The sequence below is a fragment of the Hyla sarda genome, chromosome 1 (genome assembly GCF_029499605.1).
Source record: "Hyla sarda isolate aHylSar1 chromosome 1, aHylSar1.hap1, whole genome shotgun sequence".
Taxonomy (NCBI): domain Eukaryota; kingdom Metazoa; phylum Chordata; class Amphibia; order Anura; family Hylidae; genus Hyla; species Hyla sarda.
Genome location: NC_079189.1, coordinates 228,778,063 through 228,805,511, shown reverse-complemented (window position 1 = coordinate 228,805,511; position 27,449 = coordinate 228,778,063). Strand labels below are relative to the sequence as shown.

The 27,449-nt window shown below is 42.7% G+C and overlaps 1 protein-coding gene across 6 annotated transcripts in view; it reads left to right on the top strand.

Moving 5' to 3' along the window:
- The window catches only part of LOC130365641 (centromere protein C-like), a 322,002-nt gene that overhangs the window by 138,596 nt on the left and 155,957 nt on the right, over window positions 1-27,449 (top strand). For all 6 annotated transcript variants that reach the window (XM_056568882.1, XM_056568886.1, XM_056568883.1 and 3 more), the window contains exons 10-12: window positions 1,610-2,214; window positions 12,938-13,034; window positions 15,462-16,024. In XM_056568882.1, coding sequence (XP_056424857.1) covers window positions 1,610-2,214; window positions 12,938-13,034; window positions 15,462-16,024 — 1,265 coding nt within the window. The remainder of the gene's footprint in view (window positions 1-1,609; window positions 2,215-12,937; window positions 13,035-15,461; window positions 16,025-27,449) is intronic.

Here is a 27,449-nt window from a genome sequence, read left to right as displayed (position 1 = left end):
AATGTATGTCCTGGTGCGTTAAGTACCACCGCACAATGACGTACACTTACGTCCTGCGTCCTTAAAGGGGTAGTCCAGTGGTGAAAAACTTATCCCCTATCCTAAGGATAGGGGATAAGTTTGAGATCGCGAGGGGTCCGACCGCTGGGGCCCCCTGCGATCTCTCTGTACGGGGCCCCGGCTCTCCGCCGAGATAGCGGGTGTCGACCCCCGCACGAAGCGGCGGCCGACGCGCCCCCTCAATACATCTCAATGGCAGAGCCGGAGATTGCCGAAGGCAGCGCTTCGGCTCTGCCATAGAGTTGTATTGAGGGGGCGTGTCGGCCGCCTCCTCGTGCGGAGGTCGACACGCCCCCTTCCCGCGGGCTGTCGGGGCTCCGGTACGGTCGGACCCCCCGCGATCTGCAACTTATCTCCTATCCTCAGGATAGGGGATAAGTAGCTCACCACTGAGTCACCACTGGACTACTCCTTTAAGGGGTTAAGCAAAGATCCAATTATATTCCCTTTATGGATCTTTATTGAATCTTATTGGATCTTTATGTTTAACACATTGGCCCTGAAAGGGCTTAATGAGGTTATAGAACGGACTACTGTTTGATCTAATACGATTAGTATATTTGAATTTTTTTTAATGTTTTTTGATATCTCTCTTTTTTAGATTCTCTTTTTTTAATATATATTTTTTTATATATTTTGTAAAATGTGTGTATTGTTGTTCATTTCCCATCATGTGATTGGAATTGTGGGTATTTATTTTGAGCATTAAGTGATTTTTGTCATGCCTGAAGAAGAAACCGGTCCAGTTTTGTAATGCGTAGCATTTTGCCTATTATCCTCCGTGGAGTTTGGAGTAAACTATCAAAATATAATGCTAATTATCCCATATGGTTTTGACATAAACGTAAAAAAAGGCCAAAATTGTTGCTTTTTTGTTTAAAATTTTTTATTTATTTTTTATAAACAGTGATTACAAAGTTAAATATAAGCAAACTACAGATCACTGTGAAAAAGAAAATGAGCCCTCAAACCACCCCGTAATATGGAAAAATGAGAAAGTTATATGTGGTCAATGTAGGGCAATTTTAAACATATTACTCTTGATAAAAAAGTTTTTTTTTTTAAGCGGTACAATTATAGAAAAGCATATAACATGGGTATCATATTAATTGTACAGAATATAGAAAATGTCATTTTACCATAAAGTGTACAGCGTAAAAACAAAACCTTTGAAAATTTGCAAAATTTTGGTTTTCTTTTCAATTTCCCCACATAAATAGTATTTCTTTGATTGCGCCATACATTTTATGGTGAATGGAGTGATGTCACGCAAAAAAAATAAGCCCTCGTTTGGGTCTGTAAAAGAGTTATGATTTTTAGAGGTAGAGGAGGAAAAAATGAAAATGCAAAAATAAAATTGCCTGTGTCCTTAAGGCCAAAATGGGCCTGGTCCTTAATTAAGTGGTTAAAGAGTGCCTGTGACATTTTCTCAAAAATTCAGCTAGCAGCATCCACTGAGCAGTTTCGGCTGCCCCTTGACATTGTTATTACCACTTATTGTGTAGTTACCATGCAGTTTATCAAATTATTTCTTTCTTTATTTAACCAGATTATCCTCAAAGTCCTCTGAAGCTCCGACCCCTTCCCATGCTGTTATTAGTAATGAAGAAGAGTTTGAGATAAATGATATATCTGATCTAAATGAATCAAACCTTTTCACAATTCCTGTGAGGGCAAAATCAATGCAAATTTCTGTAGACAAGAAAGAGGTAGATGTCCCTGCTCAGATACATCCAAAGAAGTCTGTAAATGTACAATCAGGTAATACTCTCATGCCCAGTCCTGCAGAAGGATATAAACGTTCTCTTCAGAAAGCTGCTTTGTCGGTGGATGCACAAGACATTGAAAACCCACCTATATCTCAAGGTGCTGCATCGAGGGAAGGTGATGAAGAGGAAGCTGTTTCATCTAAGGATGCTCAGTTACCACAAGATTTAAAACAGGACTCTGAAAGTGACGACTCTAGTCATGAAGATGATGTTTTGTTAGTCGAAATTAAAGGAGAAAGTGATTCTGACCATACAGAGAGCGACAGTTTAAACAGTATAGAACAGGACCAACAAAGAAGAATCGGTGAAAGGAAAGAGAGTGATCAGCATGCTGAACCGATTTTGGGGGATTTACACGAAACATTTAGTATAAAAAATAGAAAAGGTAAGGAATGTTTGTTTGTGGTAATGAAATATCAGTATAATTTAGAGGTTTGGGGTTAACCCTTCAGGTGCTGTGCCTTCTCTTTTCCCCCTGTTAAATCTTCCTAATACTGTCCCCCCTATTAACCCTTCCCTGGTCCACTAATCCCATTTTGGGTTTTTATCTGATTGATTGCTTAATATTACCACTATAATCGGCTAATTAGTTGATTTTAGAAATAATGGTTAGTTGCAGCCCTACACACAGGGCATTCTAAAGCCTCGAGTGGACTGTGACTTCATCTTCATAGGAATGCCCTCCTCCCCTGTCCTGATGCTTCTCTGCTGTAGAATGGAACTCCACTCCACTTCTAGACACCTTAAAATGTTAATTTGCAAGAATTCCTTAATGAGTGCTGGATTTACCTTAAGACACAGAATTCATATAAAAAAAATAGCTGGGTGGACTGATCGGTGTCATTGTTATTACTATTACAGTTGATTAATTTTGTGCTCTGGATTGGTTATTGTTAATCATGTACCGCACTCACTGGTTATTATTCTTTTCATTATTGATCTAGAAATGTCATACTCACCTTTATTTATCTGTAACCTAGCTCAATGTAAGTGACCTTTAAACATCTGTTAGATTCCATACGCGAAAATGCCTGGTGCATGTGCTGTAACCCGGCAGATGCTGGGTTGTTGGGTTGGTGTTCTGCCTTATGCTGCTCACTGCTGCATATGTGCAATGCAGGACAGGAGTGTTTTGTGTATTAGTCATATCACCCCACTCGGAGGCGATTGGTCACGATTGTGCATGCACAGTGGGGACGGGATCTGGTGAGCAGGATACAGACCAGGTTCTTTATACAACCAGGATGCCTTAAGTGATACATGTTTAGTAGAGACATCAGGATAAGAGCCCCTGGGATGCAGGGATGATATAAGGATATTCGCTGTTTGACATCATCATTAGGCGTCAGTAACTCCATAATTGGTCGGATCTGTTCTGTGATGTCACAGAGGGCATAAAAGCCCCTGTTTTACCTCGAGTTCTCAGTCTGCTTGATAAAGCCATGTATAGTGCTACATGTAGGAGGTAGCAGTTGCATTTGATTTTAATCGGCAGCTCTAGTGGGACTGAATAATGATTCCAATAAGAGTAGTTGCGCACACTGCATTGTGTTGATCCACCTACAATTGCACTATAAAGCTAAATATATGATCTGTGAACTTGATGCTATAGTTCATAATTTGGAACATTAGTGGAATGCAAGTGTACTGGCATTGGCTTATATCAGCTAGTCATTGGCTCACTCTATGGGGGAGAGTTATCAAAACCTGTGCAGAAGAAAATTTGCTCAGTTGCCCCTAGCAGCCAATCATGTCCCATCTTTCATTTTGCAGAGGTCTGCTACGGGTAACTGGGCAGCTTTTCCTTTGCACATGTTTTGATAAATATCCCCCCATGAGCCTAAAAATAAAATAAACAATAATCCTAAAATATATCCCCAATCGCATTGCGGCTTTTATAGACCTATGAGTGTTTGATGTGTGTAATCTTAGTGTATAGCCAAGCTATTCTATTGGTAGTGAACTGGACCCAAAGGGTGTTCTATTGAGGTGCATCTATTGGTAACAAATAGTTCACTACTTACCTTTTGAGGGATACGCTAATAGAAGGACCACTGAGGCTCAGTTATCTTTTATTCTACTGAATAGCTCTCCTACTGTACTGTGTGGTCCATATGACCTGTAATTTTAATTTGTATGTTCCTAATTGCAGTGGTTTATTTGATAGAATTTATATAACTTTTAGGTTGGGTGTCGTCACGGTTTTAGTGCCTACTAGGCACAAATTGTTTGGTTCAGAAGGGGTGCACTCCCCCACTTTTGGGCAGATATTTTTTTGTTATTTAGACAAAGACCTAGAAAGAAAAAAGAAGGTGGCCGCAGTATCATAGAAGAGCAACAATGTTGCCGTAATTCTACATCCTAATGATGTCCCCTGTTGCTCCCTATATTGTCCCCTCAGGGTATGTTCACACTGCGGCTGGCGGCGGTAAAATACAGTGGTCCCTCAACATACGATGGTAATTCGTTCCAAACGAGCCATCATTTGTCGAATCCATCATATGTTGAGGGTTTTGTGCAATGTAAAGTATAGGAAGCTGTACTCACCTGTCCCCGCCGCTCGCGATGGTGTCCCCGCCTCTCCCGATGGTGAACCCGGGCCTCCGCTGGGCTCTCCGCTGTCTTCTCTGGTCCTCTGCAGTCTTCTCCGGTCCTCTGCTGTCTTCCGCAAGGCCTTACTGGGCCTGCGTAGCGACGTCATTACGCCGCTCCGTACGCCATTCCTATTGGATGACGTGCACAGCAGCGTATTGACATCATCGGAGAGGGGCGAGAAGACACCGGAAGACCAGCGCTGGACCCGGAGGGCACCCCGGAGCATCGTGGAGGGGAAAGTAATACTTACCGCACCACACGGGGAACATTAAGCTGCTATCCGGCAGCAGCTTAAGCATTTTGTGCTGCCGGATAGCACTTAATGCGATGGCCCCGACATAAAAAACCATTGTATGTTGATGCTGACATCGACATGCGATGGCCTCTGAGAGGCCATCGTATGTCGATTTGATCATATGTCGGGGCCATCGTAGGTCTGGGGGTCACTGTACTTCGACGATAGGACTGTGCGGCACTGCGCCGGCACCACTGACGGCTATGCAGTAATCGCGGACTTCCACGCAAAGAATGAACATGTTCGTTCTTTGGAATTGTCTGCCGCTGAAATTCCTCAGTTTGAACAGGTCTCGCGGAAGACCCATTCACACTGACGGTAATGTTCACTACGTGGAATTCCACTCACGAAATTCTGCAGCGTGAACATACCCTCACACGGGCTATTCTCCCTTTGTATTTTTCTGGCTGCTGCTTTGGGCCTCACTTATCATTGCTATGTAAAAGAAAAAGTGTCCATAACAGCCAATCACAGAGCAGCTTGATTTTGACTAGAAATGAATGCTGAGCTGTGATTGGTTGCTGTGGGCAACAACAATTTGTATGTATTCACAAGAAGAAAAACAGCTTGGAGCACTCACCTCAGACACAAGGCTTGTAGTGATAGAACTTCTTTATTCACATGACAAGTGAAATGTACAGCAGGAAGGTTGGAGGATGGAATGAGGACAGGTGGGTTCAGCCGGTGGGCGACGGTCCGTATCCTTGCGCTTAGTCAGGCCCCTTCCGGCAGGTGTGTGTCAGACAGGTATATTCAAAAGAGAAGGGGAGGGGTCACAGGCAAACACCAAAATCCCAGTGCATAATTAACTCGAAGTACAAAAACAAAACACTGTCTTAAAACCAATCGGATGCTGTAGCAGAATACTTCTCCTTATGAGAGACAAATGCATGGGAAAAAAACCTTATTATAATGCGTTTAACTCATTATAATCATTCAAGCCCAGGGATCCTGTCGCATCTAAGCGAATGATCCATCTGGCTTCTTTAGTGAGTAAAATTTGGGATCTATTCTTTCTCCCATGCTGTCAGGCCCAAGGCCTGATTATGGAAACATACATGTGTTTTATAATTTCAATCTGTGTATAAACTAAGACCTGGGGGTGAGGGTCATTCAGACTGTGTGTTTTGTGTATTGCATTTTATTGGGGGTCTGGCTGTTTGTTTTTATCTCCTTTGAAGTCAAAGGCTTTTTTGAAGCAGCAGTATGTAAGGTGAACTCTGGTCCCATCATATAATCACACAGATAAAGGGGCCTGGAAGAGAGAAGACCCCCTGGTGGGATCAGAGGGGAGGGGGGAATGGAGTCTCCCTCCCAAGAAAGCAGATATGATATTTAAACAATGCTAGACTCAAAGTGGGGTGTTCAAGGCTGTGCCCAAGGCTGACAAGAGCTGGACTCTCACTGACAAGGACAGCTATACCATCATGCTGTAAGAACTTCATCTTTTGTTTTCTGAACTTGCCTTGCTAAACTCTTTCATATTTTTGTACCTGTATGTCATTTGTTTATTTTATATATATATATATATATATATATATATATATATATATATATATATATAGCACTGTGATACCCTTTATCAGATTAAATGTTTAATTAATCAGCTCTGGTCTTTGATCTCTAAATATATGAGCTCACCTTTCTGAAAAAAAAAAAGTAACTATGTGAGAATAGATTATAGTTAGGTAAATGCTCAATAAAACTTAACATTTATTAATGCTAGATAAAGGAAAGGTCATAAAATCACTCAATAGTGATGTATTATGAATCAGACAATACAGTGTCTCCAATGCGACACTGATTTATAAAGAGTAGAATCACTGTTAATAAATCTCCTGAAGTGTCAAGGAGAAAAAGAGTACCCCTTTTAGCACAAAAGGCGCGCGCCAGGCAGAAACAAGCCGGCATCTCTGCCAATGCAGAGTGTAGCGCTCCCGGAAAGAAACAGGAATGAATTGGCGGTAAACGAACAGGATGATTAACCTGAGTACCGACCAGAATCCTGTATTTGCTGATTTCATCATTTAAGCCCAGGAGACGGCATATGGGTCTTTGGGATACATGTATAATTAAGTGTATTCATTAATTACTTCTATATCTTGCCGTGGGGCTATAGATAATCCCCTAAAAATCCCCTGAGGACGGCGCCGTAAAGACAGTGGCGCTAGAAACGCGTTGGGCTTTATTCTTTTGTGCTAAAAGGGGTACTCTTTTTCTCCTTGACACTTCAGGAGATTTATTAACAGTGATTCTACTCTTTATAAATCAGTGTCGCATTGGAGACACTGTATTGTCTGATTCATAATATATCACTATTGAGTGATTTTATGACCTTTCCTTTATCTAGCATTAATAAATGTTAAGTTTTATTGAGCACTTCCCTAACTATAATATATTCTCACATAGTTACTTATTTTTTGTTTTGACTGCGGGGAGTACACCACTTAGTGGGCCGGTACCTGGCAACTGACATTAATAGGTACAATACATTTTGCTCACCTTTCTGAAGGCAGCTCTGGTGGAAACACGTTTATCTAAGGGTTGATTTGGTGACTTGCTGGGGCTAGTAGTGTATACCCAAAGGTCTGGTGGCCTTAACCCTTGCACCATCACACTCTAATGTCTTGGCTGGACCGATAGGGTGTGATCGTGACAACTGGTGGCAACGTCGGGATATATTTAGAGATTTTTAGTGCTTGCTGGATTTTACCTGTAAGGAAATCTTAGCACTAAAAAAGAAATTGCATACATCTTCTTGTGTGTAAATTCCAAAGACAGAGCTCAGTGCTGGTTTAAAAGACATACAAAAAGAGTGCAAGACAGTTCTGTCCTCCCCATCTCCTGTTTTACCTCCTCTGTCTCATCTCGGAAATATGGAGGCATATCGCAAGCAGTCAAAGCCTGCACTGGAGCTAATGTACCAAGAAAAGGACATCCCTACTCCAGGAAAGAACAAGGAACAACTTATTGCTGATCTTGTGGAGTATGATGCCCGTGCAGAAAAGCTGAGTGACATGAGACAAAGTCCTACAGCTGGAACTGCCATCCAAGGACTGATATCTCCTGGGGAATACAACATTACTCCCCATCAGGATAGTACTCCACATGAGGCCTTGGACTCTTATATGCGAACTGCCTTACAAAACCTTGGGAATGTGGATGTCAATATGAAACTCTAACTGCTTCTCCAGTACCAAACTGCAGATAGAGAGGCACGAGCCGCAGAAAGAGAGGCCCAGGCACAAGCCGCAGAAAGAGAGGCCCAGCGAAGCCATGATCTGGAGGTTCTGAGGCTGAGAGGGAATGCTTCATCTGCACGGAGTGATGTGCAGGATCAAGGAGACCACAAACCCCGCTTGGAACATTTCCCCATGTTGGAGAAAGATGGTGATCTGGATGTGTTCCTGAGGGGATTTGAAAAGGTTTGCCAGCAGTTACATCTACCTAAGGAACAGTGGGGACGATATCTAAACCCCACGGTTGCGAGGGAAAGCTCTGGATGTGTTTGCTTCGCTTCCCTCTGAAAGTGACCAGGACTATGAGGCAATAAAATCTGCCCTGCTAAAAAATTTTAATCTGACTCCAGAGGCTTATCGGAAAAGATTTAGGACTTTGCAACGAAGCGCCACAGAAAGCTGCACTGAACATGCAGGTCAGCTAAGGACTGCATTCAGGCAATGGACTGGGGGCCTACAAGTCACTACCTATGAGGCCCTGGAGGACTTGATGGTCCTTAATCAGTTTCTCTAAACACGGAGCTTTGAAACCAGAGAATGGATTTTGGACCGCAAGCCCAAGACAGCCATGGAAGCAGCAGAGCTAGCTGATGACTTTGCCAACAACCGGGCGCCAGCAGCAAAGCGTGGATTTGCACAAGCTGGAGCAAGTACCTGGAGGGGAGCCACACAACCACAAAGCACCAAGCCAGCCGGAAAATTCTTGCCATCCTTCCCAAAAGCAACAGGAGCCACATTGGGTCAGGGGGACACCCGCCGATGTTACAGATGCAACAATATTGGGCACCTGAGTGCCACTTGCCCCAATAAAAAGAATTCTCCACCAGTAGCTGGAGGAGACACAGCCGTTCTTCTGGTGTCCGGAGCGGTGGAGAAAAGAGCGGATAACCTGCAGAGTGTAACTGTGGGTGACCGGATGACAGTGGGGTTAAGAGATTCTTGAGCCTCATTTACCTTGGGGCGGCCTAAAGTGGTGGATGCAGAGTACATCATCCCTGGAAGAACCATGGCCTTAAAAGGAATTGGAGGTGTGCGGCCTGCTATGCCCATGGCTCGTGTGTACCTGGATTGGGGTACAGGCAAGGGTTTGCGGGAGGTGGGGGTCTCTGAGGACATCCCTGTTAATGTTCTTCTGGGGAATGATTTGGGTCGGATGCTCTGTCATTATGCTCCAGAGGACACTACCTGTACACCGGATGGGCTAGGAGAGAGCTTTGTTCATTCTGAGGTACTGTGCAAGACTTTGGGAGACACTGCGAGATGTGGTAACTGGGAGGGAGTGCAGGGGATTGATAATTGTTTACCTGTGACTGAACCAGTAATGTTTCCAAAAGTGGAATGGGGTGTATTGTAAAATGTGGGGACAATGCATTGTCAATGCCAAAACCTAGTGGAGATGGGCTAGGGGGAGGGGTTGGTGTGCCCCTGGTGACATGTAAGGATAAGGGACCAGCAGTGAGTGATATGTCCCAATCCTGTGAGCCTAAGGAGGAGGAGGGAAGGAGTGATAGCCCTGTGTATGATGCCTGTATTGTTATGTCTGGAACTGAGGGGGAGGAAGGTAAACCCCAGGGAGGCATACCAATGGTGGCAGTGGTAACGCGTCAGCAGCATGCCAGGGCTGCAGCTTTAACAGGAAGGGAGGATGGTGATGCAAGGGGCAAGCTGTGTGACTGGCAAGCCCCAGCAGAGGAAGGTGGAGATGCTAGTTCACCTGGGGGAAATGTGCTCCCTGATGCCCAAAGATGGGGGGAGGGAAATGAACATTTCCGTGAAGCTCTGCGCCGTGACCCTTCCCTTGAAGGGCTGAGACAACGTGCTGAACATACAGGTGTTGACACAGATGGGCATCGGGTATATTGGGAAAATTATATCTTGTACTGGGAGTCCCTTTCCAAAGGCATGCTAGGGGCCCAGGAGAGAGAAAGGCAGTTAGTGGTTCCTAGGCAGTACAGGAAAGAGCTGCTGAGGTTGGCCCATGAGACCCCCCTGGCAGGACATTTGGGAGTGGCCTATGCAGTCATAGAGAAGGAATGTCTAGCTGTGGTCTGGGCTTTTCAAAAATTACAGCCATACCTGTATGGCAGGGATTTTACTGTCATAACTGATCACAACCCTCTACATTGGTTGGACAGAGTGTCCGGTAACAATGGCACCTTGAAACAAATGCTAAAAACATTTGTAGAATCGGAGGGCAGAGACTGGGAAAAGTATTTACCCCATCTGTTATTTGCTTACAGGGAGGTACCCCAAGAGCCTACAGGTTTCTCGCCCTTTGAGTTATTATATGGTCACAAAGTGCGGGGACCCCGAGATTTAGTTAGGGAAGAATGGGAAGGGGGGCTACCTGCCCCTGAGACTTCTGTGGTGGAGTATGTTCTGAGATTCAGGGACAGGATGCAGGCATTGACTGGGCTGGTACAGGACAACCTCATAGCAGCACAGTCCAGGCTGAAGTACTGGTATAATCACAATGCAAGGGACCGGGTCTATGGAGTGGGACAGATGGTAATGGTTCTGAACCCCATCAGGCAGAATAAGTTGCAGGCTGCCTGGGAGGATCCCTTCCCCATTTTGCAGCGCCTAGAACCCACCACATATGTAGTTGCCCTTGATGAGAAAGGTCAGAGGCAGAGACAGTACCACATTAATATGGCATACTATGACTCTGAGAAGGTGGTACTCAGTGTATGTAGTCCACCAGAGGAAGGGCTGGGTAGTGATCCCCTACTAGACCTAGAGGAGGAAGCTAAGAGCCAGGGATCCCTTCAGGATGTGGAGATCGATCCACAGCTCTCAGATGAAAGGAGGAGGCAGCTTAATCAGGTACTAGGCCCCTTCAGTGCCACCTTTGCCAGGGAATGCAGGGCCTGTGGTGTCAAGAAAATAAATAGATGGTTAAGGGAGACAGATCTATCAGCCTGGACAGGCAAGATCTCTCTGTCCCCATCTTAAGGGGGAGGTGTCAGGCCCAAGGCCTGATTATTAAAATCCTATATGTGTATTATAATTATAACTGTGTGATGTATTATCCAAGCCATGGGTGAGAGGTCATTCAGACTGTGGGTTTGTGTATTGCATTTTATTGGGGGCTGTTTGTTTACACCCTTCCAAAAAGGCAGATATATAATATTTAGCAATGCTAAACTCCGGGTGTTCAATGCTGTGCAACAAGCTGACAAGACCATCCTAAGAACAGCTGGAACTCACTCTCACTCTCACTGACAAGGACTGCTATACCATCATGCTGTAAGAACTTCATTTTTGTTTTCTGAACTTGCCTTGCAAAACTCTTTTATATATTTTTATACCTGTATGTCATTTGTTTCTGTATTTTTATATATATATATATATATATATATATATATATATATATATATATATATATATATATATATATTAGGGGTGTGAATCGCCAAGAATTTGGCGATTCGATTCGAATCGCGATACCAGTGTGGCGATTCGATATATCCCGATATATCGCGATACCGTCTAGGTGACGATACATCGCGATATATCGCCCACCTGGGAGCATTCATAGATCCCAATAGACGCCGCTGTCAGCTTTGACAGCGGCGATCTAGTACTCCGGTGCTCACTTTTCTCATGTTATCCCGTCCGGGCTGCAAAATAAAATAAAACGCACTTTATCTTACCTGCCAACGAGCCCGCGGAGCTCCGGTACACTCCGGTACAGGTGTTCGGTCCCCGGGCTGTATTCTTCTTCCTTCCTGTTAGTCCGGCACGTCACATGGAGCTTCAGCCGATCACCAGCGGAGGCGGGACATCGCTGCGGCCAGTGATAGGCTGAAGCTCCATGTGACGTGCCGGACTAACAGGAAGTAAGAAGAATACAGCCCGGGGACCGAACACCTGTACCGGAGCTCCGCGGGCTCGTTGGCAGGTAAGATAAAGTGCGTTTTATTAAAAATTCCACATCCCTAAAAGAATCGATTCAAAAATATTTTGAATCGATTCTGTATCGGCAAATGAAAAATCGCGATTATCGCGAGAATCGATTTTTTCTTACATCCCTAATATATATATATATATATATATATATATATATATATATATAATATATATAGCACTGTGATACCTTTTATCAGATTAAATGTTCAATTAATCAGCTCTGGTCTTTGATCTCTAAATATATGAGCTCACCTTTCTGAAGGCAGCTCTGGTGGAAACACGTTTATCTAAGGGTTAATTTTGGTGACTTGCTGGGACTAGTAGTGTATACCCAGAGGTCTGGTGGCCTTAACCCTTGCACCATCAGACTCACTCTAATGTCTTGGCTGGACCGATAGGGTGTGATCGTGACAAGAAGTAATTTACAAATCTGTTTAACTCTCTGGCACCAGTTGATTTAAAAAAAAAAAAAAAAAAAAAAAGTTTAAGTGCCCCTTTAAGTACCACAGCGCCATGACGTACATTTACGTCCATTGTCAGAGGGGTATTTTTTATTTTTTTATTTTTTTAAATTGGTCTGTGCTACAGGTGCTGTTATTTTAGTGTAGTTCATAATATAGTGCCTGTATCTGTGTTTGATGGCTGATTTTGCAATTCTTATGTAATCTTTGCCCTAATGTTAATTTTAAGTATCATACAAAAGGAGTGTATATGAGGGAATTGTAGTTTAAAGCACAGCACACATGGAAAGGAACCTAGCTGTGCTGCAATTGGTGGGGTGGCTGATGTGTGAGAGGGAGTAAAGAAGTGAGTTTTTATTTATTTTTATTTTTTTTTGCACCGTACATTTTATGATAAAATGAAGGGTGTCATTACAAACTTCCGTTGGTTGCACAAAAAAAAGAAAAGCCCTCATACGGGTAGATGAAATGAGTTATGACTTTTAAAAGGTAAAGAGGAAAAAATGAAAAGTCAAAAATGATTGGTTGTGTCCTCAAGGCCAAAATGGACTGTGTCCTTAAGGGGTTGAAATGTTTTAATATGTTTTCTTTATTATGTCTTTCAAGAAAAAAATTATTTGCCAGTAATTGAAATTCCCAGTGGTTTGCAGAGGAAAACTAAGAATGTGAACTCATCGCCTGTCAGAAGCACAATGGCTAAAAGGTTTGTGTTATTTTGTAGGCTTGTTATCCCTGTACAGATTTGTTTTGGCAGCATATTTAACAAAAAACATAGGATACATTAACTGGGTACATAACACACAAAAAACCCCCCCAAAAAACTGGAAGCTCTACATAGACTGAAAAGACCCAAACCCGAGGATACTGTGTTATACATTACCCTATCTGCCTAATTGGACTAAGAAGAAAAAATATATGGAAACAGTCCTACTAGGTAATGGGTCAATAGAGATAGAAGTAATCGTAGAAGATTGAGAATCAAATATATTACATAATTTATTGCTTAAATATAAATAACAGCCTCTGCAGGGTCTTTGCATCGGATGTGATACATAAAATACCTTAAATTTAAATAAAGAATGGATGGTTGAATCCAAAGTTATAAAATGTATATTATAAACATATAAAATATATGAAACATTTGAGATAATCCCCAACGAGCACAATTTATATATCCGTTTAGCTCTGACTTGTGAGATAGATAACGCTGTAGGTACAGATAATTTGTACCACTAAAAGTTCTTTGTGGCTCGGGCAGCGCCAGGCCGTTGGGACGCTGTGTCACAAAGATCACACACTCTGTTACACGGAGGGGGAGAGTGGTGAATAGTGAAAGCGCTCCACAGCGCTGTAGATACCAATGTCTTATTCTATTTCACTTTATATGGCCCACATGGTATGGGGTCGATATAATAAATAAAAATCACAGGTACAGTATGTAGTAAGAGTGCTCAGCAGCGCTGTAGATCCCTGTTTAAAAAAAGGTACAGTATATAGACATAGCGCTCGGCAGTGCTGTAGGTAAATTCTGTCCCACTTTACTTGATTGGCCCTGAAGGTACAGGGCCAATGTTATAAACAAGTCACTAGTGGGATACTGTGTGGAGCTAGTACCATATACCTCTTACACGCTCCTGGTTAGTGGATTGTCTGTGATATAAACTCGTTTCGTTGGCTCAAACCGGTTCTCAGCATGCGGGATGTGCAGTGCAGGTATCCACAAGGAGCGCGCTCTGATCTTGATATAAAAAGTCAATATTTCCAAACGTGCTGCAGTTATTTGGTTTGGCTCAAGTTAGGGTACATCAGAATGTACTTCTGGTGATGCTAGACGCGTTTCGAGGAACCAAGTCTCCTTTTTCAATAGCTAGAAAAAATGGGGGATGGGGTGATCCATCCCACTGGACCAACAGGGATGGTTTAAATGTCCCTTTAGAAGCTGCTGTCAACTTTGACAGCGGTGTTCTAAAGGGTTAATAGCTGGCTGCGGCGATCACCGCATGTCGGCTATTAATGCCAGCCCCCAGCTACAGTTGATCCACTGCTGAGGTAGCCGGAGGGCTTACCTCTTATGTGCCAGCTGCGGCTCTGAGAATTATAAATCCTCGCAGGACCACATTGGAACCACATTGATCTCTAAGAGGAATCTAATGATTCCTCCTAAGGGTATGTTCACATGTACGCAGATTTGATGCGCAGGATTTGATGCACAGGATTTTCTGCCGCAGATTTAAATTTAAACTAAATGAGTGAGCACAGCTTCTAATTGGCAGTTACAAATCCTGCACATCAAATCAGTGCAGGATCCTGTATGTGTGAACATACCCTAAAAGTCCCCTAAGGGGACTAAAAGTGTTTAAATTTTATTTTATTTTTTTCTAAAAGTTTAAAAAAACACACATTAACCCATTCTTTATTAAACGTTTAACCCCCCCCTTTTCCCAAATTCCATATAAAAAAATAAATGTGGGGTATTGAATGTCCGAACTATAAAAATATAACATTAATTAAACCGCATGGTCAATGACGTATACGTAAAAAAAATACCAAAGTCCAAAATTGAGTGTTTTTGGTCACTTTGTATACTGCAAAAAAAAAAAGTATAAAAAAGCGATTAAAAAGTCCCATCAAAACAAAAATGGTACCAATGAAAACTTCAGATCGTATATATGGGAAAATAAAAAAGTTATAGGGGGTCAGAAGAGGAAATTTTAAACCTACTAATTTTTGTGCATAAAGTAATTTTTTTTAACAGAAGTAAAACATAATCAAACCTATATAGGTTGGGTATCGTTTTAATCGTATGGACCTACAGAATAAAGACATAATGTCATATTTACTGAAAAGTGTGCTGTGTAGAAATGGAAGCCCCCTAAAGTTAGAAAATGCTTCCCCCCCCCCCCCCCCCCCAATTTAGAACCATAAATTTTTTTTTTTTCTGTTTTCGCTGTAGATTTTGTGGTAAAATTATTGATGTCATTACAAAGTAAAAATGGTGGTGCCTTTGACATTGTCTTAAAAATCCAGCTAGCAGCATCCGCTGAGCAGTTTTGACTGCTCCTCGTCATTACCAGTTATTGTGTAATTGCTGCGCAGATTAATAAATTAGAACTTTGTTATATTTAACCAGATTATCCTCAATGGCCTCTGAAGCTCCGACCCCTTCCCATGCTGTGAATGGTAATGAAGAGGAGTTTGAGATTGAAGATCTATCTGATATAAATGAATCAAACCTTTTCACAATTCCTGTAAAGGCAAAATCTGTGCAAACTGTTATGAACAATAAAGCGTTAAAAATCAATGCTCAAATACATCCAAAGAAGTCTGTAAATGTACAAACAAGTAATACTTTCATACCCAGTCATGCAGAAAATGTACTTCAGAAATCGCCAGAACGCATTGAACCACCACCTATAACTCAAGGTGCTGCACTGAGAGAAGGCAATGAAGAGCAAGCTTCTAAGTATGCAAATGTGCAAGTAGTAGGCATAGAAAGAGCAGAACATGTTCATAAAGATAATAATTTGCTAATGGAAAATAAAGACAAAAGTAATTTTGACCATACAGAAAACGCATGTTTGACCATGCAGAGAACGCAGTTGATACAGAGGAAAAGTCCAAGGAAAAAGAGTCAGCCTGCTAAAGAAGATTTTTGGAAATTAGACGAAACATTTAGTATAAGACATAGGCCAGGTAAGATGTATTTGTGTGATGTTGCATAAATATGTACATTTACAGCCCTTATTTATTTATTTTATTAATTTTTTTTGTACATTGTAGATTCATATTAAAGACATATAAAACTATAAAAGAACACATAAAGAATTAAGTAGTAGACAAGAAAAAAATATTAAGCAAACCGTAAAATAGTTAATATTTTACATTTTTTTCAATGTTGCCCACAGATTTGCTGAGCACTTTTTGGTTGCTTTTTCTTCTCTCTGCAGTCCAACTTATGAAAAACCTTCTGGGTTAGGTTGGAGGATTGTGGGTTGGGCCATGCTTCCTTCAGCATGGTCTGCTCATAGTCTGCATAGGCCTGGCCTAGAAATGGTTTTAAATGTAGGTTCCTCCTCCTGTCTGGTTAGTATGACATTTGCGGACACATTTAGGAAGTTGATAAATGAAGTGCTGACAAGCTGTTTAACCCCCACTTGCTATTGGTGGGGGGTGGCCCATTCATAAGACTGGAGAGGGGCCTTGGAACCACTGTTAACATTTGTATTTTTATCCCAAAAAACTTTTTACCCCTTTACTGTTTTGACCTTAAAGGGGTGCTCCACTGGAAAACATTAAACAGATTTGTTAATTATTTCTATTTAAAAAAACGTAATCCTTCCAGTACTCATCAGCTTCTGTATGTTCCAGAGGAAGTTCTTTTATTTTTGAATTTCCTATCTGTCTGACCACAGTGCTCTCTGCTTACCCCTCTGTCCATTTCAGGAACTGTCCAGAGCAGGAGAAAATTCCCATAGCAAACCTATGCTGTTAAATTTTGATTGATATATACATAGTGTTTAAAAAAAAAAAAGAATTTTAACATTAAATTTTTTTGCATATTTTAATAAAAAAATTTCTGTAACGCAGTAGGTGTTGACAAAGAAAGTCAACTCAAATTTATTCCCCTTTTTGCGCTACGTGTCTCTCACGCAGGCCTCAGACATGAAGGCGTGCTGTGTGGATTTTGGGGCCTCCTTTTTAGTTTAGGATATTTTTGTTGGCATCATATAAAATTGATGGGGTGCAAAAATATTTTTGGGAGAAAAATTGACGCTTTAATTGGTACCATTCTGGAGTACATGTGACAATCTGATTATTTTTTTTATGGGGTGGTATATATTAACCCCTTAAGGACCAGGCCAATTTTCACTGTAAAACCAGAGCGTTTTTTTGCACATCTAACCACTGTCACTTTAAGCATTAGTAACTCTGGGAGGCTTTTACCTATCAATCTGATTCCAAGAATGTTTTTTCGTGACATATTCTACTTTATGTTAGTGGTAAATTTTTGTCGATACTTGCATCATTTCTTGGTGAAAAATTCCAAAATTTGATGAAAAAATTGTTGAAAATGTTGCTTTTTTCTTACTTTGAAGCTCTCTGCTTGTAAGGAAAATAGACATTCCAAATAAATTATATTTTGATTCACAAATACAATATGTCTACTTTATGTTTGCATCATAAAGTTGACATGTTTTTACTTTTGGAAGACATCAGAGGGCTTCAAAGTATAGCAGCAATTTTCCAATTTTTCACCAAATTTTTCAGGGACCAGTTCTGTTTTAAAGTGGATTTGAAGGGCCTTCTTATTAGAAATACCCCACAAATGACCCCATTATAAAAACTGCACCCCTCAAAGTATTCAAAATTACATTCAGTAATTGTGTTTAACCCTTTAGGTGTTTCACAGGAATAGCAGCAAAATGGAGAAAATTCAAAATCTTCATTTTTTACACTCGCATGTTCTTGTAGACCCAGTTTTTGAATTTTTGGTAATAGGAGACAAATCCTCTATAAATGTGTAACCCAATTTCTCTTGAGTAAGGAAATACCTCATATGTGTATGTCAAGTGTTCGGCGGGCGCAGTAGAGGGCTCAGAAGGGAAGTAGCGACAATGGGATTTTGGAGAGTGAGTTTTTCTGAAATGGTTTTTGGGGAGCATGTCACATTTAGGAAGCCCCTATGGTGTCAGAACAGCAGAAAACCCCCACATGGCATACCATTTTGGAAACTACACCCCTCAAGGCACATAACAAAGGGGTCCAGTGAGCCTTAACGCCCCACAGGTGTTTGACGACTTTTCATTAAATCGGATGTGTAAATGAGAAACAAAAATTTCACTTAAGTGCAGAATTTTTATCAGATTTACCATTTTTACAAAGGGTAATGGGAGAAAATGCCCCCCAAAATGTGTAACCCCATCTCTTCTGTGTATGGAAACACCCCATGATAGGGCGTAAAATGCTCTGCGGGCGCACTAAAATGCTCAGAAGAGAACGAGTCACATTGGGCTTTTGGAAAGCAAATTTTGCTGAAATGGCTTTTGGGGGGCATGTCGCATTTAGGAAGCCCCTATGGTGCCAGAACAGCAAAAAAAAATAAAACACATGGCATGCTATTTTGGAAACTACACCCCTCAAGGAACCTAACAGGGAGCCTTAACACCTCACAGGTGTTTGACGATTTTTTGTTAAAGTTGGATGTGTAAAAGAAGAGAAAAATTTTTCACAAAAATGTTGTTTTTATCCCCCCAAATTTTACATTTTTACAAGGGGTAATAGGAGCAAATTACCTCCAAAATGTGTAACCCTATTTCTTCTGAGTATGGAAATACTCCGTGTGGATGTCAAGTGCTCTGCTGGTGCACTACAATGCTCAGAAGAGAAGGAGCGCCATTGAGCATTTGGAAAGACAATTTGTTTGGAATGTAAGTCAGGGACCATGTGCGTTTAAAGCCCCCCGTGGTGCCAGAACAGTGGACCCCCCACATGTGACCTCCACATATGGGGTATGTTCTTACTCCTTACAAATTTACAAATTTTGGGCTTTCTTCCAATTTTCCCTTGTGAAAATGAAAACTTTAGGGGAACACCATCCTTTTAGTGACATTTTTTTTTTTCCCATCCAACTTTAACGAAAATTCGTCAAAACACCTGTGGGGTGTTAAGGCTCACTATACCCCTTGTTACGTACCGTGAGGGGTGTAGTTTCCATAATGGGGTAACATGATTTTTTTTTTTTGCGTTTGTCAGAACCGCTGTAAAATCAGCCACCCCTGTGTAAATCACCAATTTAGGCCTCAAATGTACATAGTGCACACTCACTCCTGATCATTGTTGTGCGCCCGCAGAGCATTTTACGCCCACATATGGGGTATTTTCGTACTCAGGCGAAATTGTGTTACAAATTTTGGGGGTCTTTTTTTCCTTTTACCTCTTGTGAAAATAAAAAGTATGGGCCAACACCAGCATGTCAGTGTAAAAAAACATTTTTTTTGCACTAACCGGCTGATGTAGACCCCAAATTTTCATAAGGGGTAAAAGGAGAATAAGCCCCCCAAAATTTGTAGTGCAATTTCTCCCGAGTATGGAGATAACCCATATGTGGCCCTAAACGGTTTCCTTGAAATACGACAGGGCTCTGAAGTGAGAGAGCGCCATGCGCATTTGAGGACTAAATTAGGGATTGCATAGGGGTGGACATAGGGGTATTCTACGCCAGTGATTCCCAAACAGGGTGCCTCTAGCTGTTGCTAAACTCCCAGCATGCCTGGACAGTGAGAGGCTGTCTGGAAATGCTGGAAGTTGTTGTTTTGCAACAGCTGGAGGCTCCGTATTAGAAACACTGCCGTACAATAAGTTTTTCATTTTTATTGGGGGGGGGGGGGGGGGGGGGGGCGGGCAGTGTAAAGGGGTGTATATGTAGTGTAAAGAAGTCGCACTCACCCAGACTGTAGTTTCAATGCAGAGAGATTTATTCTTGCGGAAAAGCTGCAAAAGTGTAAAGGCTTGCAAATCCATAGCGGGGAGTGAGAGCCGGCACAGCTCTCGGACACAGGGCACTCCACTGAAGGCTACTAGTTGCGCTTCACTGTGGACGCTTCTTCCGGCCCAGGTGTAGCCTTCATTGGTGTGCCCCGCGTCTGAGAGCTGTGCCGGCTCTCACTCCCCCGTAATCCTTTACACTTTTGCAGCTTTTCCGCAAGAATAAATCTCTCTGCATTGAAACTACAGTTCGGGTGAGTGCGACTTCTTTCCGTCTTGCTATCTCATCATTTAGTGTTTTACCGTTTATTATGTGTTAGTGTAGTGTAGAGTTTTAAGGGTACATTCGCACTGGTGGGCGTTTACGGGGAGTTTCCTGCTAGGAGTTTGTGCTGTGGCGAAAAATTTGCCGCAGCTCAAACTTCAAGCAGGAAGCTTACTGTAAACCCGCCTGTGTGAATGTTCCCTGTATTCATATGACGGGGGGGAGGGTGCCAAACCTCCAGCTGTTTAACAGCTAGTACTCCCAGCATGTACTGACAGACCGTGCATGCTGGGAGTTGTACTTTTGCAACAGCTGGAGGCACACTGGTTGGAAAACCTTCAGTTAGGTTCTGTTACCTAACTCAGTATTTTCCAAACAGTGTGCCTCCAGTTGTTGAAAACTACAACTCCCAGCAAGTACTGATCGCCGAAGGGCATGCTGGGAGATGTAATTATGCAACAGCTGGAGGTCTACAGTTTAGAGACCATTGCACAGTGATCTCCAAAATGTGGCCCTCCAAATGTTGCATAACTACAAATCCCAGCATGCCCACACAGCAAACAGCTGTCTGGGCATGCTGGGAGTTGTAGTAGTTCAACATCTGAAGGGCTACATTTTAGAGATCACTGTATAGTGGTCTCAAGCTGTAGCCCTCCAGACGTTGCTAGGCAACTCTACGGCTTCCGTAGGAACCAGGGAACCGCATTCTCTGGTTCCACCGATCCCCCGCCACGGATCGTCACCTTTGCCTCGGTAAGTGGACTCCGGCGCCGGTCCCAGTCGGTATCCCTGTTCTGCCCCGCCTATTGTGGGTGGGCAGAACGGGGAAACCGAAAGTTAACCCCCCCTGCCCCCGGTCTGCTATTGGTCGTTGCTTATAGACCGCCAAAGATGACCGACGCATCTGAAGGCGAAAGTAAACGCTTCCCGGCAGCTCAGTAGAACTGATCGGGACATTGCGATAAAATCGAGATGTTCCGATCAGCTGGGACGCAGGCGGAGGTCTCCTTACCTGTCTCCGCGGCATCCGATCGTCGATTGATTGCTCCAAGCCCCTATCTCACTGATCCTTACAAAGCTATGGCTTTGCAGGGATCAGCATAGGAGATCAGTGTGTGCCTGTGGTATAGCTCCCTATGGGACCTATAACACTACAAAAAAAAAGTGAAAAAAAAAAAGTTAACAAGGGTCATTTAACCCCTTCCCTAATAAAAGTTTGAATCCACCCCCCTTTTCCCATAACAAACTGTGTAAATAAAAAAAAAAATGTGGTATCGCCGCATGCGGAAATGTTTGAACTATAAAAATATATTGTTAATTAAATCTCACGGTCAATGGCGTGCGTGCAAAAAAATTCCAAAGTCCAAAATAGTGTATTTTTGGTCCCTTTTTATATCATGAAAAATGAATAAAAAGTGGTCAAAAAGTACAATCAATACAAAAATGATACCAATTAAAACTTCAGAACACGGCGCAAAAAAATTAGCCCTCATTCTGGCCCATATGCGGAAAAATAAAAAAGTTATAGGGGTTAGAAGATGAGACTTTTTACCATATAAATTTTCCTGCATGTAGTTATGATTTTTTTCCGAAGTACGACAATATCCAACCTATATAAGTAGGGTATCATTTTAATTGTATGGACCTACAGAATAAAGATAAGGTGTTATTTTTGCCGAAAAATTAACTGCGTAGAATCGGAAGCCCCCAAAAGTTACAAAATGACATATTTTTCTTACATTTTGTCGCACAATGCATTTTTTTTCCGTTTCGCCGTGGATTTTTGGGTAAAATTACTAATGTCACTGCAAAGTAGAATTGGTGGCGCAAGAAATAAGCCATCATATGGAATTTTATGTGCAAAATTGAAAGAGTTATGATTTTTAGAAGGTGATGAGGAAAAAATGAAAATGCAAAAATGGAAAAACCCTACGTCCTTAACCCCTTCATGACCCAGCCCATTTTCACCTTCAGGACCTGGGCATTTTTTGAAAATCTGACCACTGTCACTTTAAACATTAATAACTCTGGAATGCTTTTACTTATCATTCTGATTCCGAGATTGTTTTTTTGTGACATATTCTACTTTATGTTATTGGTAAAATTTCACTGATATTTGCATCCTTTCTTGGTAAAAAATCTAAAAATGTTATGAAAATTATTTAGCATTTTTCTAACTTTGAAAGTCTCTGCTTGAAAGGAAAATGGATAATCCAAATAAATTACATATTGATTCACATATACAATATGTCTACTTTGTGTTTGCATAAAAAAATTGACAAGTTTTTACTTTTGGAAGACACCAGAGGGCTTCCAAATTTCGCAGCAATTTTCCAATTTTTCTCAAGATTTTCAAAATCGTAATTTTTCAGTGCCCAGTTCAGGTTGGAAGTGGATTTTAAGGGTCTTCATATTAGAAATACCCCATAAATGACCCTTTAGGTGTTTCACAGGAATAGCAGCAAAGTGAAGGAGAAAATTCAAAATCTTTATTTTTTACACTCGCATTTTCTTGTAGACCCAATTTTTGAATTTTTACAAGGGGTAAAAGGAGAGAAATCACCCTAAAATTTGTAACCCAATTTCTCTCGAGTAAGGAAATACCTCATATGCGTATGTAAAGTGTTCGGCGGGCGCAGTAGAGGGCTCAGAAGGGAAGGAGCGACAGTGGGATTTTGGAGAGTGAGTTTTTCTGAAAGGGTTTTTGGGGGGCATGTCCCATTTAGGAAGCCCCTATGGTGCCAGAACAGTGGACCCCCCCACGTGACCCCATTTTGGAAACTATACCCCTCACGGAATGTAATAAGGGGTGCAGTGAGCATTTACACCCCACTGGCGTTTGACAGATATTTGAAACAGTGGACTGTGCAAATCAAAAATTTTATTTTTCATTTTCACATACCACTGTTCCAAATATCTGTCATACACCAGTGGGGTGTAAATGCTCACTGCACCCCTTATTACATTCCGTGAGGGGTGTAGTTTCCAAAATGGGGTCACATGTGGATATTTATTGTTTTGCGTTTGTCAGAACTGCTGTAACAATCAGCCACCCCTGTGCAAATCGCCTCAAATGTACATGGTGCACTCTCCCTTCTGGGCCTTGTTGTGCGCCCCCAGAGCACTTTGCGCCCACATATGGGGTATCTCCGTAGTCGGGAGAAATTGCATTACAAATTTAGAGGGTCTTTTTTCCCTTTTACCTCTTGTGAAAATGAAAAGTATAGGGCAACACCAGCAAAAATTTATTTTTTACACTAACATGCTGGTGTAGACCCCAACTTCACCTTTTCATAAGGGGTTAAAGAAGAAAAAGCCCCCCAAAATTTGTAAGGCAATTTCTCCCGAGTACAGCGATACCCCATGTGTGTCCCAAAACTGTTGCCCTGAAACACGACAGGGCTCCAAAGTGAGAGCGCCATGCGCATTTGAGGCCTGAATTAGGGATTTGCATAGGGGTGGACATAGGGGTATTCTATGCCAATGATTCCCAAACAGGGTGCCTCCAGCTGTTGCAAAACTCCCAGCATGCCTGGACAGTCAATGGCTGTCCGGCAATATTGGGAGTTATTATTTTGCAACAGCTGGAGGCTCCGTTTTGGAAACAGTAGCGTACCAGACGTTTTTCATTTTTTTGGGGAGGGGGGCTGTTTAGGGGTATGTGTATATGTAGTGTTTTTTACTTTTTATTTTAGGTTAGTGTCAGTGTAGTGTAGTGTAGTGTTTTTAGGGTACAGTCACATGGGCAGAGGTTCACAGCAAGTTTGCCGCTGGAAGTTTGAGCTGCAGCGCAAAATTTGCGCCATCTCAAACTTGCAGCACTCACTGTAAACCTCCGCCCATGTGAGTGTACCCTGTACATTCACATTGGGGGGAGGGGGCAAACATCCAGCTGTTGCAAACTCCGAGCATGCCCTTTGGCTGTCCGTGCATGCTGGGAGTTGTAGTTTTGCAACAGCTGGAGGAACACTGGTTTGGAAACACTAAGTTAAGTAATAAACTTTCAAGTGTTTTGCAACCAAACTTAGTGTTTCCAAACCAGTGTGCCTCCAGCTGTTGCAAAACTACAACTCCCATCATGCATGGTCTGTCAGTGCATGCTGGGAGTTATAGTTTTGCAACAGCTGGAGGCACTGAGGTAGGAAACGGACAATGTTTCCCAACTAGTGTGCCTCCAGTTGTTGCAAAACTACAACTCCCAGCATGCCCAGACTGCCCAGGCATGCTGGAAGTTGTAGTTCGGCAATATCTGAAGGATCAGATGTTGCCGAACTACAACTTCCAGCATGCTTGGGCAGTCTGGGCATGCTGGGAGTTGTAGTTTTGCAACATCTGGAGGTCCACAGTTTGGAGACCACTGTATAATGGTCTCCAATCTGTGCTCTTCCAGATGTTAGAGAACTACAACTCCCAGCATGCCTGGACAGACTGAGCATGCTGAGATTTGTAGTTTTGCAACATCTGGAAGAGCACAGATTGGAGACCATTATACAGTGGTCTCCAAACTGAGGACCTCCAGATGTTGCAAAACTACAACTCCCAGCATGCCCAGAAAGCCAAAGGCTGTCTGGGCATGCTGGGAGTTGCAGTTTTGAAACTCCCAGAGGCAGCAGTGAGATCGCTTTACGGCGATCTCACTGCTGCCAATGAAGATGCCGCACTGCTGCTGGAAACTCACCGCCGGGACGCAGCGCCGCCTGGAGGACGTCGCTCGCGCCGGGACCGCTCGGGACTTCGCATGGCCGGGTAAGTGACGCCGGGGGACGGGTCAGGGACACTTAGCAGAGCGGTGTGTGTCCCGATCCCTGTGATCGGGACTCTCACACCGCGCTGCTAAATATTTTCATAGCGAAGCGCTGCTATCAGCTAGTCAGATTTGACCAGCTGATAGCAGCGATCGCTGGGGGGGGGGGAATGAAACCCCCCGTGGTCGCATGGTAAGATGGCTGGCTATCAGTGATAGCCACCATCTTACCGGGCGCTGCGGGATGCCGCGAGTAGCGGCAAAAATGTTCATGACGTACCTGTATGTCATGGGTCGGGAACACCTTGCCACCCATGACGTACAGGTATGACGTCTTTTTGAAACACAGTGCTCTCTGCTGACATCTCTGTCCATTTTATGAACTGTCCAGAGCAGCATATGGTTTGCTATGGGGATTTCCTTTTACCCTGGACAGTTCCTAAAAATGGACAGAGATGTCAGCGGAGAGCCCTGTGCTCATGATGTCAGCAGACAGCTCTGTGTTTCAAATGGAAAATAATTTCCACTGTAGTATTCAGCAGCTAATAAGTACAGGAAGGATTAAGATGTTTTAATAGAAGTAATTTACAAATATGTTTAACTTTCTTGCGCCAGTTGATTTAAAAAAAGAATTAAAAAAAATTTTCACCGGAGTACCCCTTTAACCCCTTAACGATGCAGGGCGTATATTTACGTCCGGCTCCGGCGATATGAAGCGGGATCGCGCCGCGATCCCGCATCATATCGCGTCGGTCCCGACGCTCATCAACGGCCGGGACCCGCGGCTAATACCACACATCGCCAATCGCGGCGATGTGCGGTATTAACCCTTTAGAAGCGGCGGTCAAAGCTTACCGCCGCTTCGAAAGTGAAAGTGACCCGGCTGCTCAGTCGGGCTGTTCGGGACCGCCGCGGTGAAATCGCGGCGTCCCGAACAGCTGACCGAACACCGGGAGGGCCCTTACCTGCCTCCTCGGTGTCCGATCGGCGAATGACTGCTCCGTGCCTGAGATCCAGGCAGGAGCAGTCAAGCGCCGATAACACTGATCACAGGCGTGTTAATACACGCCTGTGATCTGTGTAAAAGATCAGTGTGTGCAGTGTTATAGGTCCCTATGGGAGCTATAACACTGCAAAAAAATTGTTAAAAAAAGTGTTAATAAAGGTCATTTAACCCCTTCCCTAATAAGTTTGAATCACCCCCCTTTTCCCATAAAAAAAATAAAACCGTGTCAAAAAAATAAATAAAATAAACATATGTGGTATCGCCGCGTGCGTAAATGTCCGAACTATAAAAATATATCATTAATTAAACCGCATGGTCAATGGCGTACGCGCAAAAAAATTCCAAAGTCCAAAAAAGCATATTTTTGGTCACTTTTTATATCATAAAAAAATGAATAAAATTGATCAAAAAGTCCGATCAAAACAAAAATCATACCGATAAAAACTTCAGATCACGGCGCAAAAAATGAGTCCTCATACCGCCCTGTACATGGAAAAATAAAAAAGTTACAGGGGTCAGAAGATGACATTTTTAAACGTATACATTTTCCTGCATGTAATTATGATTTTTTCCAGAAGTGCGACAAAATGAAACCTATATAAGTAGGGTATCATTTTAACCGTATGGACCTACAGAATATTGATATGGTGTAATTTTTACCGAAATATGCACTTCGTAGAAACGGAAGCCCCCAAAAGTTACAAAATGGCGTTTTTTTTCGATTTTGTCGCACAATGATTTTTTTTTCCGTTTCGCCATGCAATTTTGGGTAAAATGACTGTCACTGCAAAGTAGAATTGGCGACGCAAAAAATAAGCCATAATATGGATTTTTAGGTGGAAAATTGAAAGGGTTATGATTTTTAAAATGTAAGGAGGAAAAAACGAAAGTGCAAAAATGGAAAAACCCTGAGTCCTTAAGGGGTTAACTACCAGGGAGATTAGACGTCCATGGCCCTTAACCCCTTAAGGACGCAGGACGTAAATGTACGTCCTGGTGAGGTGGTACTTAACGCACCAGGACGTACATTTACGTCCTATGCATAACCGCGGGCATCGGAGCGATGCCCGTGTCATGCGCGGCTGATCCCGGCTGCTGATCGCAGCCAGGGACCCGCCGGCAATGGCCGACGCCCGCGATCTCGCGGGCGTCCGCCATTAACCCCTCAGGTGCCGGGATCAATACAGATCCCGGCATCTGCGGCAGTGCGCGATTTGAATGAATGATCGGATCGCCCGCAGCGCTGCTGCGGGGATCCGATCATTCATAACGCTGCACGGAGGTCCCCTCTCCTTCCTACGTGCGTCTCCCGGCGTCTCCTGCTCTGGTCTGTGATCGAGCAGACCAGAGCAGAAGATGACCGAAAACACTGATCTGTTCTATGTCCTATACATAGAACAGATCAGTATTAGCAATCATGGTATTGCTATGAATAGTCCCCTATGGGGACTATTCAAGTGTAAAAAAAAATGTAAAAATAAAAGTAAAAAAAAAAAAAAAGTGAAAAATCCCCTCCCCCAATAAAAAACTAAAACGTCCGTTTTTCCTATTTTACCCCCAAAAAGTGTAACTTTTTTTTTATAGACATATTTGGTATCGCCGCGTGCGTAAATGTCCG